The sequence below is a fragment of the Haliotis rubra genome, unplaced genomic scaffold, assembly GCF_003918875.1.
Source record: "Haliotis rubra isolate DU_JTF1 unplaced genomic scaffold, ASM391887v1 Scf203, whole genome shotgun sequence".
In the NCBI taxonomy this organism is placed as follows: domain Eukaryota; kingdom Metazoa; phylum Mollusca; class Gastropoda; order Lepetellida; family Haliotidae; genus Haliotis; species Haliotis rubra.
The window spans coordinates 817,763-837,646 of record NW_025766037.1 but is presented as its reverse complement, the minus strand read 5'-3'; the positions used below and the strand labels follow the sequence as shown (position 1 = coordinate 837,646).

Below are 19,884 nucleotides of genomic sequence, written 5' to 3'. Positions count from 1 at the left end.
AATACCTCATAAAAGCATACTGAAGATACCTGGCAGTGATGTGGAGCTCACGACGCTCAAAATGACGGGGAGTCCCAGTAGGAGGGAACATTGCCACATGTATATTCAGCTGAGGATTTGGACTCAGATAATTTGATTTATTCATAAGTTTGATTCATCGCCAGTCAAATCTGACACGACAAGAGTACTGCTTCTCCGTCACTTTGAGAAAAATCCTAAAATAAAGGGGAGAGTGAAGTTGTCTGATGGCTATAACGTTCGCTCGCCACGCAGAGCACCAGAGTTCGATTTTCCTCGCGGGTACGATGCCTAAAGCCCATCACCACCGGGTACCCGCTTACAGCAGGTTGTTAATCTATCACTCACACGTCCAATGTTCACAATGTACAAACAGCCAAAACCCGTGAAGGTCCGGGTTAGAATGAACCTTCAGCAACCCATGCTTGTCGTAAGAGAAGACTAACGGGATCGGGTGGTCAGGCTCGCTGGCTTGGTTGACACATGTCATCGGTTCCCAATTGCGCAGATCGATGCTCATGCTGTTGATCACTGATTGTCTGGTCCAGACTCGATTATTTACAGACCGCCGCCATAAAGCTGGGTATTGCGGCGTTAAACTAGCCTCACTCACTCACAAACATCCAGTAGACTGAGTCCAATAGAACTTCCCGTCGGGGTAAGCTTTGTATTTCATACATCTTGCTGGGTCCCGTTCCTCAAAGCGATCGTAGCGCTACGATGATCGTAACTCCCATAATTTAACATAGACTTACGACTGTCGTAGCGCTACAATCGCTTTGAGGAACGGGGCCCTGGGCGCTTAGTTGGTGAGGAGCCTCGTCCACGTCTTTGGATTCAACGCTGCGCGGCGTCATCAGTAGTACAGGATGCTGGTGAGAGAGTGAGTGAGTTGAGTTTTACGCCGCAACATTCCAGCAATATCCAGGCGAGTAACACCACAACTGAGCGTAGCATATTGCGCCCATGGAAGCCGATGAAGGGGTATGAATGCGTTTGACGGTTCTCCAAGCAGCACTGTACGATAACAGCGAACACGGAGTTCCAAGTACGGGATCGGCCAGGACGTACGTCGTAAAAAGATCCTAGAAATATTGCGATCAGATTAGCCGACCTGCAACCTGCTTCAGGATGTGATAGAGTAGATCGGTTGATTGCCAAGTGATGCTAGCGCTAATCTGTGTTACAGTATACACTCATCAGTATGCGCTGTACTCTGTCCGTTGTACAGTGCAAGGTTTGTGATGAGCGCCCACCATTTGCTTGTACGTCGTAGGTGAGGTGAGGTGAAATTGGGTTTAACGTCGTGCTTGAGAATATTTCACTCATTTGACGACGTGCATGCGTGTGTATGTGTATGATCGGCTGCTTGGACTAGCCCAGACTGAAGCTGGTTTTATAGTGCTAGCCCACTGAGATACCATGCCGCAGTGAAGCATGAATACCCCACTCAGACACATTATACTGACTCCGAGCTGACCAGTCCTTGTTGTACCCATTACTGCCGAGCGCCAGGCAGGGACCAACAAGTACCATATTTTAACGTCTTTTGGTATGACGCGGCCGGGGATCGAACCCGCGACCTTCTGCTCTCCGGGCGGACGCTCTTACCACTACACCACGGAGGCGGTTTGTGCGTTGTAGGACGTCCGCTATACGCCTTACACTACACACTGTTTGTTTGTTGTTTAACGCCGCACTCATCAATATCCCAGCTATATGTAGGCTATATTCCAGCGTGCTGTTGTACAACGCGATCTCAGCTCTAACATGAGTAACTCCCATACCTTACGTAGACTTACGACTGACGTAGCGCTAAGGTTGCTTTGTACAACGGCACCCAGGGCCTCTCACAAAGCACTAAGGTGATCGTAAGTCACTAAGGTAACCTTAGTGCAATGTTAAAGAATGGGAGTTAAGGTTAAGGGAGTTCGTGAAAGGAGCCCCAGGGTGCCGTTGTACAAAGCGATCTTAGCGCTAAGGTGACCGTAACTCCCATACCTTAACACAGACCTAAGGTAGTCTTACCACTAAGGTTGTTTTGTACAATGGCACCCTGGTCTGTAAATAATCGAGTCTGGACCAGACAGTGCAGTGATCAACACCCGGAGCATCGATCTACGCAATTGGGATACGATGACATATGTAGTTATACGTTGTCAGATGTCCGCTGTACGTCAATTGTACGCGAATTGTACGCTGTACTCTGTACATAGTGTGTACCCGTGAAGGTCCGGGTTACAATTGATCTTCAGTAACCCATGCTTGTCGTAAGAGGCGACTGATGGGGTCGGGTGGCCAGGCTCGCGGTCATCGTATCCCAATTGCCTAGATCGATGCTCATCTTGTTGATCACTGGATTATCAGGTCCAGACTCGTTTGTTCACAGATCGCCACCATAAAGCTTGAATATTGCTGAGTGCGGCGGTAAACAACAAACAAAAACAAAAATCAGTGTGCCTGGTATCTCACATTTGCCGCTATCGTGATTTTAATCTTGCGTGTTTTGCGTAGATCGATGCTCATGCTATTGGTCACTGGATTGTCTGTCCTCCGCCGTTATTGACAGTCGTCGAATCCAAGGAATAATTTCATATAAACTTAGACAAACAAAATATGTTCTTATAGATATCAATTTTCTAAATATTCATATGTCTCATATATCCAACCGCCCCTTAGATGAGTGAGTGAATGAGTTTGGTTTTACGCCGCTTTTAGCAATATTCCAGCAATATCACGGCGGGGGACACCAGAAATGGGCTTATCACATTGTACCCATGTGGGGAATCGAACCCGGGTCTTCGGCGTGACGAGCGAACGCCTTAACCACTAGGCTACCCCACCGCCCCTTGGGTGCACAAGGATGTAAAGCTCACTGTAATGGTGCATACAAGCCCGTCGTGAGTGCACGTGACATGCGTCTTCCTCAGACTGTGCTGTTTTGCAGGTTAAAAAACAAACCTCATTGCCACAGAAAGATATCCTTGCCACTGATAACAGTTTACAATTCGCCATTTTTATTACTGTTAGAAACATGACGCGTTGAAGCGCTGATCACAGCGATAGGACATGACGTCGTAACACATGTGGAATGTACTGGCCACACAGATCTCGGCACATAAACTCAACACAAGGGCTTTCTTCCACAGCATTCAGAGGAGATAACTAGATAGGGCAATTCCAAACAACTTAATCTTTGCCGTTTAAGTGTCTGTTTATCAGGTTTACAAAAAGTATCTGTACAAGGAAAGAAATTATATTTACAAAGCAGTCGTGAAAGGCATTATCACACTTCAACAGCGACATGAGGTTTGCGCCGTTAGATGGGTATCTTCGCTGACTACACGACTGGGTCTGTTACTGTTCAGCGCGGTATCTGCAGATCGGGGATTGCGGTCTATGTTGAACAACTGGAGAACATTCCATTAGTTGATCACGGTTTCTGGTTCTGTTTGCAACACAGCACAGCATCATTCCTCTCCATATCGCCATCAACATACATACAGCATGCACCGCAGGGCACCGCACCGCATCGCATCGCATCGCAACCGCAAAGAAACGCAACGCAACGCAACGCATAGCACAGAGGCTTAAACCACACACGGCACCGCATCGAACCAAACAGCACGGTAACGCATCTTACCCCAGACAAGGCGCCGCATCCCAATACATTCTACACAACACCTCCATTATATCACAAACCACGCACCGCACCGCACCGCACCGCACCGCACCGCACTCGCACCGCACTCGCACCGCATCGCACCGCATCGCACCGCACCGCACCGCACCGCACCGCACCGCACCGCACCGCACCGCACATATCTTACACTACACACTGCCCTGCACCATATCACATCACGAATCACCACACCTCGACAATCCACACCCACCCACTCCAAGTCTCTACACAACCCCATCCAGCGAGCTACAACCACACATCGCATCACAGCACTTCACCACTCACCATTACAAGAAAATCGCCACAGCGTACCACCAGAGACCACATTTCGATGTGGTCTCTGATACCACCTCCTCTACCCAACATATCCTCTCGAAAAGTGACCACCCCTACTCTAGATCACCGGTCCCCAACCCGAGCGCCATGAGACCACCCCCTCTCATCAAACTGGCATCTCCCCAGTCTCACACACGTCCCCAGGGGGGAGCCAAGAATTCCAGACACGGTTTGGCAGGGGGCAACTGCCAGCGCGTGCATCTCTTAACATTTCCAACATTTCTGCGGAGACAAGATAAGCCGGTATTCCAATTATTTTAACAAAGTTAAAACTCCTCTCTCGCTATGTCGTGCTGAACTTAAAGACCACCCCGCCCACCCTCGCACAACGACCCCACGGGATGGTCCCGACCCCTGGTTCAGTGGGGGAGGGGCTGTCCTCATCCTCTCTGTGAGATGCAGCAGCTATGCCTGGCACGGGAACACGACACTATCATCCGGGGACTGAAGCGTGCGCCGCGTGCCAGGTGCGCGTGTCAACGTGACACGCTGTAACGTGACCAGTTCCATAATTGATCACAACTCCCTTACACTGCTGCCAGAACAAACTTCGATTATTTGACACAGGTATATTTGACGCCCTGCGCAAGCTATTTATGTGGAAATTAACTGTTAGACGAAATATTCTGAAGGTCTCGCCGCATGAACGTGTGCCGTCTCCCAATGGCTCCTTACTTCTCCCTGTCTACATCCCGTGTTTGTGCCACTGACAATGTACCCATACTTTCACAATACCGCATAGTGTAACAGGCAACATAAAGAATTCTTCATTTTATCCCTTTCAACATAACGGTAGGGAAATCGAGTTTTTCACCTCAACATTAATCCCCAATTGTTGGTCTTCCAAATCCTCACAGCCGTTCCAGATTTTCAAGTCACCTGTGACATAAAACTTAGGGTTACATCAGAAAGTTCACCTTCAGAATGGAAAACATCAACTCGAAACCGGACGCGAATTTAAAATGCAGACACATCTTTTTTTTTAAACGTTTTGGTTTGGCTGATGCTTAGAACCAGTCAGAGATAAGAAACTAAAACAATATCTGGCGTTAACAAAGAGGAACTGTTTTTGTCAAATATTCATCTACGTTTGCTGACTGCCCGCTATGACTGTTTGACAGCAACGCTACAACGCCCTGGAAAAGACGGCAAGTTGAGCCGGGTTTCTCTCTGGGAGGCGTCTATACTTCATGACGTTGAGAAAGACTTCCACTGCATGAATATAAAGTTATCGATCAGAATAAATGGCTTCAAAACATTTCTTGACATACTGAATGAGTGTCTGGCACTGTTGATCAGAAAGGTCAGTGTTCCATTTAATACTTTGCTGGCCAAAGCTGGAAATGTCATTCAGCTAAGATTACCCACGGAGGATATTTTTACCGCGTACTAATATGTTCTGTGTTGTCAGCTATTAGTGGAGTATGTTGGGGAACGCGTATAGTGGGGTTGGCATTTAGTGGAAATGACATAATAGTGTCTGGTTGCCTCTGACTTGGACAGAAGTTGACTTCAGACAAGGAACACTCCCTCTGTAAGGAGTTCTTCGGCTGACGTATTCTTGGCAATGTGCTGGTAGACATGTCATGGCTTGTTACAAGCGATATTCTGAAGCTTGACTTGTCTCTCAGTGGGAATTCCGGGACAGAATAGATCCTTTGTGCCCTAATACTGTCTCTCGATGGGGTTTCCCGGGCAGAATAGATACTTTGTGCCCTGATACTGTCTCTCAAGGGGATTCCGGGACAGAATAGATCCTTTGGTGCCCAAGAACTGTCTCTCGTTCAGGAATCAAGCAAAATTAGGCCCTCTGGGTCCTAGACTTGTATCTTGGTGGGTATTCACGGACAGCATAATAGGCCCTAGCGCTGCATCTCCATGGTGATTTTGCTATCACCACTGGTGACATCACTATTTGATAATGATTCATAAACACATGCTCTGTCATCGTATTTCATTATGTCAGTCACTGGATTGTCTGGTCTGGACTCAAGTGTTCACAGACCGCTGTCATAAGCTGCAATATAGCTGAATGAGGCGTTCAACAATCAACACATGTTCATAATATAGTCGGAATTATACAATAATAATAAGAAGAAGAATATCATTGAATTTTCTGTAGCTTTTGACAGCAATGTGTTTGGCAAGATTCAGGAAAAGCATGATAAATATGCGGACCTCGCCTTTGAAATATCCCTCTTGCATCCCAAGTACACTGTCGTCAGACTCCCCATTGTTCTCGGTGCCATTGGTTTGGTACCTCCTGATCTCTTGGCACAGATCAGGAGAGTGCCCGGGTTCTCCACCTGGAGCACAGCCCTTCTGACACTCTGGGTAATGCAGAAGGCTGCAGTGTTGGGGAGCCTTCATATTCTCCGGAAAGTTCTTTGTGGGTTCGACTGGGCAGCGGTTCCTGGGATAAGTACCATTCGCTGTCTGGGTTGCGTGTAGAGGAGGCAAGGGCCCTGAGTTGATGATAAGCCTTACCAGCCTGACTGTGCCAGGATCACTCGAACCCTCTGTGCTTTATTTTTATCTTAGTCTGTAAAACATGATAATAATAACAAAACATGATAATACTGGAAAGTTATATAGCGCTATATCCAACCACTAAGTGGGTGCTCAAAGCGCTACAAAATAATAATAATTTTTTGAATAGAGTTAATAGTGCAGCGAAAAGAGATGCGTTTTAAGATGTGATTTGAACGCAGCAAAAGATGGGGACAATTTTAAGGCGAGGGGCAGTTCATTCCACAGCGAAAGAACGCTTTCCATAAGAGGCCAGTCTTTTAGAAGGAGTTTTCAAAAAGAATCTGCTTTCAGATGGCAGTTGTCTGGATGGTTTGTAGGGGGTTAGCAGTTCACTTAGATATTCTGGTGACATGCCTTTTAGACTCTTGAATGTACAATGGATAGTGTTCTCGGCACCGGCACCGGGCTTGTGACGTAACGTATTACTCCGCACATATTTGTGACGTCATAGACATTCCACGAAGTTTAGTTTCATGATTTGTGGCATTTGAAATCGCATTTTTTTAAATTATAAAGCAAAAATGACACTGTATGATAAATAGATTATCACGCGAGTGTGTTTTGGGATGGTTAATATCCTGCATTAGGAATAAGCACTATGTATTTAGCTCGCCAAGGCTCGCTAAATACAATGATTATTCCTAATGCAGGATATTAACCATCCCTAATGCAGGATATTAACCATCCCAAAACACACTCGCGTGATAACCTATATGTCTTATGGATGTGGGTGGTGGGGTAGCCTAGTGGTTAAAGCGTTGGCTCGTCACGCCGAAGACCCGGGTTCGAATCCCCACATGGGTACAATGTGTGAAGCCCATTTCTGGTGTCCCCCGCCGTGATGTTGCTGGAATATTGCTAAAAGCGGTGTAAAACCAAACTCAGTCAGTCTTATGGTCGTGGAAATAATTTGTTTCTTTTATTGTATTGCGTTGGATGACATTAGTGCATTCTCTGTTCAAGGTCTTGACAGTGATAAAACGACGTTCTACAAATGCTCGAAAACCGTCATCTCCTATAACAAAGATGGCGACGAATGGATCATCGACGTGGGCGTGGCCGACGTAAAAAATGGACGGCAGTTCCGGTTCAAGATAGGGGAACCGTACGACTCCGCCAACCTTGACGGCACTCCAATGAAGGTAGACACGTGTTTTATAACCTATGATGCCATCTTTAGAGTATGGGAGTAGGAAACCCGTGACGATCCGGGTTAGAAATGGTCTTCAGTAACCCATGCTTGTCGTAAGAGGCGACTAACGGGATCGGGTGGTCAGGCTCGCTGACTTGGTTGACACATGTCATCGTATCCCAGTTGTGCAGATCGATGCTCATGCTGTTGATCACTGGATTGTCTGGTCCATATTCGATTATTTACAGACCGCCGTCATGTAGCTTGAATATTGCTGAGTGCGGCGTAAAACAACAAAACAAAAATCTAGGTATATGATGCGATACTGGAAGGGTGTTTCAGGTCGTTGTTTTGGTTAATAGCAAATGACGGTTTCTTGGCACCGAAATGCAGGTGCAGTTTTGGTATAGATTTGTTGGCGTCGTCTAGACAGGGAAATATATACTGTAATATCTATATGATGTTATGTTAGAATTAGATATGTCATGATCTGTGAGAAGCTGTAAATGACGTTATGATATAATTAGATATGTCATGATCTGTGAGTAGCTGTAAATGACGTTATGATATGATTAGGTATGTCATGATCTGTGAGTAGCTGTAAATGACGTTATGATATAATTAGATATGTCATGATCTGCGAGTAGCTGTAAATGACGTTATGATATAATTAGATATGTCATGATCTTTGATTAGTTGTAAATGACGTTATGATATAATTAGGTATTTCATGATCTGTGAGTAGTTGTAAATGACGTTATGATATGATTATGATATATTGTGATGTATGAGTAGTAAATGACGTTATGATATAATTAGATATGTCATGATCTGTGAGAAGCTGTAAATGACGTTATGATATAATTAGATAGGTCATGATCTGTGAGTAGCTGTAAATGACGTTATGATATAATTAGATAGGTCATGATCTGTGAGAAGCTGTAAATGACGTTATGATATAATTAGATAGGTCATGATCTGTGAGTAGCTGTAACTGACGTTATGATGTAATTAGATATGTCATGATCTTTGATTAGTTGTAAATGACGTTATGATATAATTAGGTATGTCATGATCTGTGAGTAGTTGTAAATGACGTTATGATATGATTATGATATATTGTGATGTATGAGTAGTAAATGACGTTATGATATAATTAGATATGTCATGATCTGCGAGTAGCTGTAAATGACGTTATGATATAATTAGATAGGTCATGATCTGTGAGTAGCTGTAAATGACGTTATGATATAATTATGTATGCCATGATCTGTGAGATGCTGTAAATGACGTTATGATATAATTAGGTATGCCATGATCTGTGAGAAGCTGTAAATGACGTTATGATATAATTAGGTATGCCATGATCTGTGAAAAGCTGTAAATGACGTTATGATATAATTAGATATGTCATGATCTGTGAGTAGCTGTAAATGACGTTATGATATAATTAGATATGTCATGATCTGTGAGTAGCTGTAAATGACGTTATGATATAATTAAACATATTATGTTCTAAGAATAGTTCAAATGACGTCTGATTTAACTAGGTTTATCATCATCTATGAGTAGTTGTAATTGACGTTATGATATGATTATGACATATTATGATTTATGAGTAGTAAATGACGTTATTATATAAATAGGGTATATATCATGATATACGAGTCGTTGTAAATGACGTTAGGATACAGATAGAATATATGTTGTAAGCAGTATATAAATGTACACTTGGCGTTTACACCAAGTCGCAAACGGGAAGCACAGAACACACACAGCCATATTTCAAGCTTAAACGAAACTTACTTTTCCTATTTTTTTAAAAACGAAAGCTTGAAGTATTTGAGCTGGGATTGCCTCGGTTACAATCCAAGCACAAATCCTCACCTTGAGTCTAAGGTAATTAGCCAGCGACCTGGGTGGGGTGCCACACACTTAACTTTACGGTTTTAAATGGGGGCTCGAAAAACCGTGGGTGAGCACATGCCAGCTTGTAAATAGACCGATCTGGAAGTGTTCTGGCTGCGTTGAGGCAACCTGCAGACTGTCAGGGTAGACTCCGCATAGATTCTCCTGGTGCAGTGTACAAAATATCCAACCAATTATAAATTTGAAAACTTTTTAAATGTTTCAATTACATCGCAACTGATCGTTATAATAATAATAATGGTTGTTTAGAAAACGCCTGTTTCCACGCACTTGTGCATGGTCAAAGCGCTAACGAAATATTACTCCGGATAACCCAAGCTGTCTGTGGGGCACTAGAAGGGTAACAGTCATATGACTTATCCCACCGGGTACCCATTTACTGCTGGGTGAACTGAGGCAATGCAGGAACAAAGTCACTCGCCTTAGGTGAGACATGTATCTCATGTGCTTCGTTGTGGGGCATGACTGAAGTCCTAGAAACTCTCAGGAGTCAAGCTTCCAAATGTGGTCACCCATCCACGGACTCTCCGCGACCAACGTTGGTTAACTTCAACTGATTTGTGACCTGTGCTCTATGCACGGAACCACACACCTCCACGTTATAACGATAATGGGGATTTTTTGATAACTTGGGCCAAACTTCGAAGCCATCTGAAGGTATGACAGTTGTGTCCGTCGTCTGTTGGCGGCACTGTCTCGAAATGAAACATGGCCGCCTCGGCAGCCATGTTGAAAACGCCTCTTGTGGCCAGTGTGCGAAATAGTTTCCAAAGTTTGCTAGCCAGTCGGGCTAGCTATGCCTGAAAGTTACTAGCCAACAAAATAATTCACTGCCCCGAAATTTGAATGTAGAAACTAAGCTGCTAATATGATAAACATTTTTATCTGGCCATAATCGTGCGTGATTTAAAAGTGTACTATAACTTAACAAGTCGAAGGGAGTGATATAATTAGAATATAATCCCATGAAAATTCACTAGCCAGGCGGGCCGAGATTTACTGGCCTGACTGGATATTTACTAGCCACGGGCTAGCGGGCCAGTGGCTATTTCGCACACTGCTTGTGACCATTACTCTATCTTGGCAATGTTGGTGTTTTACGCTCGTTCTTGGCCACCTGAGCGTTCCATCGAGGTTAATCTTAACATGAGACAGCCGAACAAAGATCGAGGCATGGTTGAACCCTACTACTACAGTGAGTAAGTGAGTGAGTTTAGTTTTACGCAGCTTTTTGCAGTTTTCCAGCAATATCACGGCGGGGGACACCAGAAATGGGCTTCGCGCATTGTACCCATGTGGGGAATCGGACCCTGGTCTTCGGCGTGACGAGCGAACGCTTTAACCAGTACAGTGAACTGTATACGTATAACGAACACGCTTATAACGAACTGACGGATATAGCGAACTGACGGATATAACGAACTGACGGGTGTAACGAACTGACGGATATAACGAACTGACGGATATAACGAACTTTTTTTGTCTTGGCCATTGGTCGATTGGGCCTCCCGCGCTCCCATAATCTGTAACAATCTGTAATCCTGTTTACGCGAATGTGAACTGGGATTCGAGCCCACGATTATAGGTTATGGCGTGCCCAAGGGGCGTAACTCTTAACAGCGACCTTTGACACCTTGGACGACTAAGTCTTGCATGGCTTGCTTTTCCTCTATTGCATGCAACTGCCATCACTTACTGGTGTTGTTTCGATATCAGGCGCTTCAGTACACATGCACCAGGAGCCGACTAAGGAGAATTGGGTGACTTGGTTTGGTCTGGTGTCATTTGAGCCGGTTTGCTCGTGTTCTCAGTCACTGTCGGGTCCAAATATGACTATGTACAAGGTTGAAAAACAGCTGATTATTTACCCACCCACTCGTACAAATTCTTTGAATGAACCTCATTTTGGTTTGGTTTGTTGTTTTACGCCGCACACATCAATATTACAGCTATATGGCGGCGGTCTGTAAACAATCGATACTGGACCACACAATCCAGTGATCAACAGCATGAGCATCAATCTACGCAATTGGGGTACGACGACATGTGTCAACCAAGTCAGCGAGCCTGACCACCCGATCCCGTTAGTCGCCTCTTACGACAAGCATGGGCAACTGAAGACCAATTCTTCACGGGTAGAACCTTATGTTGGCACAATGAAATAACATGGCAGTAAGTACTGGAGATACCCTGTACTTAATGTGCACACATTTGCTTCAGAGCGTGATCACTGCGAAGGATGGAATGTTCCTGGAGACCCACAAGATAGCAGAGATGGAGAACGAGATGCAGATCATGAGACAGATACAAGACTCCGGGAAGATGCTTGTCGTAAGTACTCTCTGTCAGTAAGTGAGTCACTGTGAGTGAGTGAGGTTTTAAGCTCTTTTAGCAATATTCCAGCAATATCACGGCGGGGGACACCAGAAATGGACTTCACAATATATCATGTTGGGAATTGAACACGGTTCTTCGGCGTGACGAGTGAGTGAGGCTTTGCGCTCTTATAGCCATATTCCACATAAATGAGTGAGTGAGTGAGTTTTGGGTTTTACGCCGCTTTTAGCAATATTCCATCAATATCACGGCGGGGGATACCTGAAATGGACCTCACAATATATCATGTTGGGAATTGAACACGGTTCTTGGGCGTGACGAGTGTGTGAGGCTTTACGCTCTTATAGCTATATTCCATATAAATGAGTAAGTGAGTTTTGGGTTTTACGCCGCTTTTAGCAATATTCCAGCAATATCACGGCGGGGGACACCAGAAATGGACCTCACAATATATCATGTTGGGAATTGAACCCGGTTCTTGGGCGTGACGAGTGAGTGAGGCTTTACGCTCTCATAGCCATATTCCATATAAATGAGTGAATGAGTGAGTTTTTGGTTTTACGCCGCTTTTAGCAATATTCCAGCAATATCACAGCGGGGAACACCAGAAATGGGCATAACATATTGTACCCATGTGGGGAATCGAACCCGGGTCTTCGGCGTGACGAGCGAACGATTAAACCACTAGGCTACCCCACCGCCCCCTGGCATTATGGAAGCAATAAGAAATGACCACTTCAGCCAGCTCCTTTTCCGAGTACTGGATGCTGAACGGACCAACCCAAGTTCCGCACAAAATGTCAACTGCTTGACCTGTGGTCACATTCAACAAAAGTCATCATGTAAACAAAAATGGCATTAGATATTAAAAAATATGGTCGGGTTTAATTTCTGGATAGATGTACATTAAGAAAACAGCAAAATCTTACACAAAATCACCCAATCACAGCTGCCAGATGATTCAGTCAGCACTGAAGGTTCGGGGCGAAAATTGCTTGTAAAAATACGGATTCTAATTTGGTGTAGTGCAAGCTGTAGGCGCTGAAGGTGAGCAACTCTGCATTGAAAATGGCGGCTACCAGTGCCCCTATATCACCTAGAGCGTTCATACCACCAAACGTCATTGTTCGCGTGAGTGAGGATCGAATCCGGACCTTCCGCGTGAAGAGCGAGCGCTTTAACCACTAGGCTACCCCACCGTGCCACTGTTTGATATAATCCATATCGATCAGGATTTATAATATATAACAGATGAATTCAAGTGAAAAACACTGTTTCAATTTTTTTTTAAAAATGACGAATGTTTGATTTTAGAGATTGCAAATAACAAATTCAATTAATGAATGTGAGTAAGTATGTTATGTTTTACGCCGTTTTTAGCAATATTCCACCAATGTCACGGCGGGGGACATCAGAAATGGGCTTCACACATTTTACACATGTGGGGAATCGAACCCGGGTCTTTGGCGTGTCGAGCGAACGCTTTAACCACTAGGCTACCCCACCGCCCCATTCATTGTTTGAAGGAGGTGGAGACTGTACGTCGTATTCGTTATGGTATGTGATGAATCCTGGTCATGTGTGTGCGCGCGTGTGTGTGAATTCTGGTCATGTTTGTGTGCGCGCGTGTGCGTTTTTCTTATCACATTGTTATCTTCTCTTGCAGACGACTGAATACAAGGGGAATGTGATGACGTCGACGTATGCGCGTGTATGCTGACGCAGTGTAAACACGAATCTATGACGTAGTGCGCAGAAATGATTTGAACGTTCCATACTTTGCACACAGTGACTTTCTGGGCGCCGCGCGACGGCTGAACAAGGCTGGATAAAACGTTTCTCATTACCGTGTGTCATTTCGCGAGGTCTACGTGGATTGTCTCCCTCTACAGGAAGTGACGATCCCCAGCGGTGAAACGGTCTGAGGGAGGGAACCCACTTAGCAGGTGTGCACGACGGCCTGTCATTGGCTTTCACTCCTTCATCGCGGTGTGGACGTTCTCACGGCGCTGTCTGTGTCGTCCTCGTCATCATCGTCGTCGTCGTTGTTGTTGATGTTGTTTTGTTTACGCTACAGCGTTCTGTCTTATCGTATACGTGGGCTATGGCGGACCCCCTTTGTTGCCATGGTAACGTTGACATGGAACTTATGTCAAGCACCTGTTCCAAGTAAATGCTAATAAACTCGTCGGTCTTTACTCGTCAAAAGTGTTGCGTGTCTTTTTTTATTTTAACTGAAATAATCCTTATATCGTACTTGATAAACATGGATTGGGAGGAATGAACTTTATTAAACTCTCATCAAATCCATGTTGACACGAAAAACAGCAGACCGAACTAGATTGCACCTTGTCATAGCTTTATCAGAGTCGACTGACTGACTGACTGACTGAGTTTGGTTTTACGCCGCTTTTAGCAATATTCCAGCAACATCACGGCGGGGGGACACCAGAAATGGGCTTCACACATTGTGCCCATGTGGGGATTCGACCCCGGGTCTTCGGCGTGACGAGCCAACGCTTTAACCATTAGGCTACCCCACCGCCCCTATCAGAGTCGAAACATAAATGCATTAACCAGTGTAAATAAATAGAATCTCTGATCTTTGCATTGAGGTTACTGAAGTCATATCTTCCCACGTACCTCTGTTCTAATACCGCCATCTCGTAAAGTCCTAGCGCCACAAAACGCATCACGAATTATCTCCCTTCTTTCCATCCAATCAGAACACGTGTTACTTCGACTTAGATCCAATATTGCGATCCCGATCTCTGTTTCTTGTGGATATTCCTTCCCAACACTTGCTCAACTTGACTAATATAAGCAAATGTGGGGCCACAAATATCCCTCCTCTGCCGGGGTCTTGTGTTGATGTGACACACAGGACATTTAGTTGCTAGCTTGTCCGTTGTCAACGAGGGCGATGGAGACGCCACTGATCCGCCATTACATGAGTTCTGTCTAGGAGAAACGTTTGCGCATCACGTAGGGGAAGAGGTTCTAGTTTTCCCGAAGGATACGGAAATTACCGAGGCTTTGCGAATGATCACTTTTGAAACAACGTCGCTGATTGCACAACTAAATCTGATTACAACCAATCACGAATCCTGAACACTCGCGCCATGAAGGGCCGTATTAGAACAGAGGTACGTGGGAAGATATGATTTGAGTAACCTCTGTGGGAAGAGAGTGAGATCTTTGATGAATGTGTCATGATTGCTGTGAAGCGCCACGCTAAAGTGGACAGTCGTGAAATGCCCAAAGTTTTATAACATCACGGCGAAGAAGTGAGTGAGTGAGTTTTAGTTTTACGCCGCTTTTAGCAATATTCCAGCAATATCACGACGAGGGACACCAGACATGGGCGTCGAACATTGTACCCATGTGGGGAATCGAACCCGGGTTTCGGTGTGATGAGCGAACTCTTTAACCACAAGGCTATCCCACACAGTGATCAGTGATGCAGCATGAAACAAATGACCTAGAGGTTTGTTAATTTGTTGTGTAACATCCAGTGATATGGCGCCGGTCTGTAAATAATCGAGTTTGGACCAGACAATCCAATGATCACCATCTTAAGCTTCGATCTATGTTGTTGGGATACGATGGCATGTCATCATCATCATAAAAATATTTATATAGCGCCAATTCCAGTCCAAAAGTACTGCTCAGTAGCGCTCTCTGAACAACTCAAGAATAACAAGTTAGACACTGTATGTTTTCTTAAAAAGGTATGTCTTCAGTTTAGATTTGAAAATCTTCAGGTTGTTAATTGTCCTTAACTCTAGTGGAAGTTGATTCCAGAGAGTGGGTCCTGCCACCTGAAATGATCGACCCCCAAACTGGTACTGGACCTAAAGTGTGGGACAACAAGAAGACCAAGATTTTCAGATCGGATGGGCTGATATCTGGTGATCTGGGCCCTGTTCCTGAAAGCGATCGTAGCGCTAAGGTGATCGTAACTCCCATACTTTAACATAGACTTACGACTGTCGTAGCGCTACGATCGCTTTGAGGAACGGGGCCCAGGTCATATAGATACTTTGCAGCTAGGTTATTGAGACACTTGAAAACAAAAAGGTTGAGTTTGTATTGGATTCTGTCTGTATTCTGATTTTGTATCAACCAGGTCACCGAGTCTGAGGAAAACCGGAAGTGCTTCAGGTCACACCACTGTCGTGAAACTCATTAGGGTATGACTCGAACACATAACACTTCGATGTAGGCAGCTAAGGCGGGCGAAGACCACTGTGCCACCAATGTCCCCAACACTTGGTTCTCACAATTAATGGGGTTCAGGGAAATAGGAAGTCTAGATACATACGATATCAGAACTACACACCATGAGCAGGTCTGGACGGCATGAACCACTGGGCCACCGGTACGCTTCCTAAACAGTTCTCTCATCTTCATCATCCAATCGACTGGACATAAATACACTCGTGATTTGGGCAGACATGTTGTCTGATCCACAAATGCACAATTCCAGAAATTTGACATCACATCAAAAAGCTGATTGTGTGTATGTGCGTTTAGATAAACATGTAGATAGACTGTGGACTGATCCCATCTATTACACAAACGTCTATCAGTTGTCAGCGAGTCTTACACTTAAGCAGCAACTGCAATAGGATGTACAGTATTGAAGCCCTTGAATACACAGGCCATTATACTGCAGCTTACATTTACATCATATGGGAAATAAGCGGAATGAACTGTCTAGGGCTATAATGTTTCAGGGAAAGCTTGACTGTAAGGCCTATTCAGTCTATGTCGTCTTGCAGATATGCGTTGTCAGTATTATTTGAAAACGTAGTCAGTAAGGTGGGCACAATGTAAATACATTATCTGTAACGTCTTCATTAGGTAGAGACGTGATTTGTAACGTCTACATCACATTGAGATATGATATGTAAAAGCCTAAATCATGTAGGGACGTGGTTTCTAACGTCGACATTCAGGTAGAGACGTGGTCTTATACTACGTCAGGTAAAGACATGATCTGAAACGACTAAATCGTCTGGGGACATCAAGTAGAGACGTGATCCAAAACGCCTAATTCGTGATCATGATCTGTAACGACAAAGTGGTGAAAAGACGTGGTCTGTAACGACTACATCGTGTAGAAATGATGTGATTTGTAGTGACGTGATCTCTAACGTCTACATCATGTACAAACGCCTTTTGCAACGACTACGTCATGTAGAGACGTGATGTGTAACGACTATGTCATGTAGAGACGTGATGTGTAACGACTACGTCATGTAGAGACGTGATGTGTAACGACGTGATGTGTAACGACTACGTCATGTAGAGTCGTGATGTGTAACGACTACGTCATGTAGAGACGTGATGTGTAACGACTACGTCATGTAGAATCGTAATGTGTAACGACTACGTCGTGTAGAGACGTGATGTGTAACGACTACGTCGTGCAGAGACGTGATGTGTAACGACTATGTCATGTAGAGACGTGATGTGTAACGACTACGTCATGTAGAGACGTGATGTGTAACTACTATGTCATGGAGAGTCGTGATGTGTAACGACTACATCATGTAAAGACGTGATGTGTAACGACTACGTCATGAAGAGTCGTGATGTGTAACGACTATGTCATGTAGAGACATGATGTGTAACGACTACGTCATGTAGAGACGTGGTGTGTAACGACTACGTCATGTAGAGACGTGATGTGTAACGACTACGTCATATAGAGACGTGATGTGTAACGACTACGTCATGAAGAGACGTGGTGTGTAACGACTACGTCATGTAGAGACGTGGTGTGTAACGACTATGTCATGTAGAGACGTGATGTGTAACGACTACGTCATGTAGAGACGTTATGTGTAACGACTACATCATGTAGAGATGTGATGTGTAACGACTGCATCATGTAGAGACGTGATGTGTAACGACTATGTCATGAAGAGACGTGATCTGTAACGACTACATCATGTAGAGACGTTATGTGTAACGACTACATCATGTAGAGATGTGATGTATAACGACTGCATCATGTAGAGACGTGATGTGTAATTACTGCATCATGTAGAGACGTGATCTGTAACGACTACATCATGTAGAGACGTTATGTGTAACGACTATGTCATGTAGAGACGTGATGTGTAACGACTATGTCATGTAGAGACGTGATGTGTAACTACTATGTCATGTAGAGACGTTATGTGTAACGACTATGTCATGTAGAGACGTGATGTGTAACGACTACGTCATGTAGAGACGTGGTGTGTAACGACTACGTCATGTAGAGACGTGATGTGTAACGACTACGTCATATAGAGACGTGATGTGTAACGACTACGTCATGTAGAGACGTGGTGTGTAACGACTACGTCATGTTGAGACGTTATGTGTAACGACTATGTCATGTAGAGACGTGATGTGTAACGACTACGTCATGTAGAGACGTGGTGTGTAACGACTATGTCATGTAGAGACGTGATGTGTAACGACTACGTCATATAGAGACGTGATGTGTAACGACTACGTCATGAAGAGACGTGGTGTGTAACGACTACGTCACGTTGAGACGTGGTGTGTAACGACTGTGTCATGTAGAGACGTGATGTGTAACGACTACGTCATGTAGAGACGTTATGTGTAACGACTACATCATGTAGAGATGTGATGTATAACGACTGCATCATGTAGAGACGTGATGTGTAACGACTGCATCCTGTAGAGACGTGATCTGTAACGACTACATCATGTAGAGACGTTATGTGTAACGACTATGTCATGTAGAGACGTGATGTGTAACGACTATGTCATGTAGAGACGTCATGTGTAACTACTATGTCATGTAGAGACGTGATGTGTAACGACTACGTCATGTAGAGACGTGGTGTGTAACGACTACGTCATGTAGAGACGTGATGTGTAACGACTACGTCATATAGAGACGTGATGTGTAACGACTATGTCATGAAGAGACGGGATGTGTAACGACTACGTCATGTAGAGACGTGGTGTGTAACGACTATGTCATGTAGAGACGTGATGTGTAACGACTACGTCATGTAGACGTCATGTAGAGACGTTATGTGTAACGACTACGTCATGTAGAGATGTGATGTATAACGACTGCATCATGTAGAGACGTGATGTGTAACGACTATGTCTTGAAGAGACGTGATCTGTAACGACTACGTCATGTAGAGACGTGATGTGTAACGACGCCGATCACGTCATGTAGAGACGTGATGTGTAACGACTACGTCATGTAGAGACGTGATGTGTAACGACTACGTCATATAGAGACGTGATGTGTAACGACTATGTCATGTAGAGACGTGGTGTGTAACGACTACGTCATGTAGAGACGTGATGTGTAACGACTACGTGTGTAACGACGTTATGTCATGTGTAGAGACGTGATGTGTAACGACTACGTCATGTAGAGACGTTGATGTGTAACGACTACGTCATAGAGGCGTAGAGACGTGTAACGATCATGTAGAGACGTGATGTGTAACGACTACGTCATGTAGAGACGTGATGTGTAACGACTACGTCATGTTGAGACGTGATGTGTAACGACTACATCATGTAGAGACGTGATGTGTAACGACTACGTCATGTAGAGACGTGATGTGTAACGACTACGTCATGTAGAGACGTGATGTGTAACGACTACGTCATGTAGAGACGTGATGTGTAACGACTGCGTCATGTAGAGACGTGATGTGTAACGACTACGTCATGTAGAGACGTGATGTGTAACGACGATCATGTAGAGACGTGATGTGTAACGTCATGTAGAGATGTGTAACGACTATGTCATGTAGAGACGTGATGTGTAACGACTATGTCATGTAGAGACGTGATGTGTAACGACTACGTCATGTAGAGACGTGATGTGTAACGACTACGTCATGTAGAGACGTGATGT

General features: G+C 44.6%; 1 protein-coding gene across 1 annotated transcript in view; it reads left to right on the top strand.

Moving 5' to 3' along the window:
* LOC124275830 (fatty acid-binding protein 5-like) overlaps positions 1-14,174 on the top strand; it is a 52,717-nt gene extending 38,543 nt beyond the window's left edge. The window contains exons 2-4 of the mRNA XM_046711510.1: positions 7,532-7,710; positions 11,850-11,960; positions 13,633-14,174. Coding sequence (XP_046567466.1) covers positions 7,532-7,710; positions 11,850-11,960; positions 13,633-13,686 — 344 coding nt within the window. The 3' untranslated portion in view covers positions 13,687-14,174. The remainder of the gene's footprint in view (positions 1-7,531; positions 7,711-11,849; positions 11,961-13,632) is intronic.
* Positions 14,175-19,884: the final 5,710 nt, after the last annotated feature.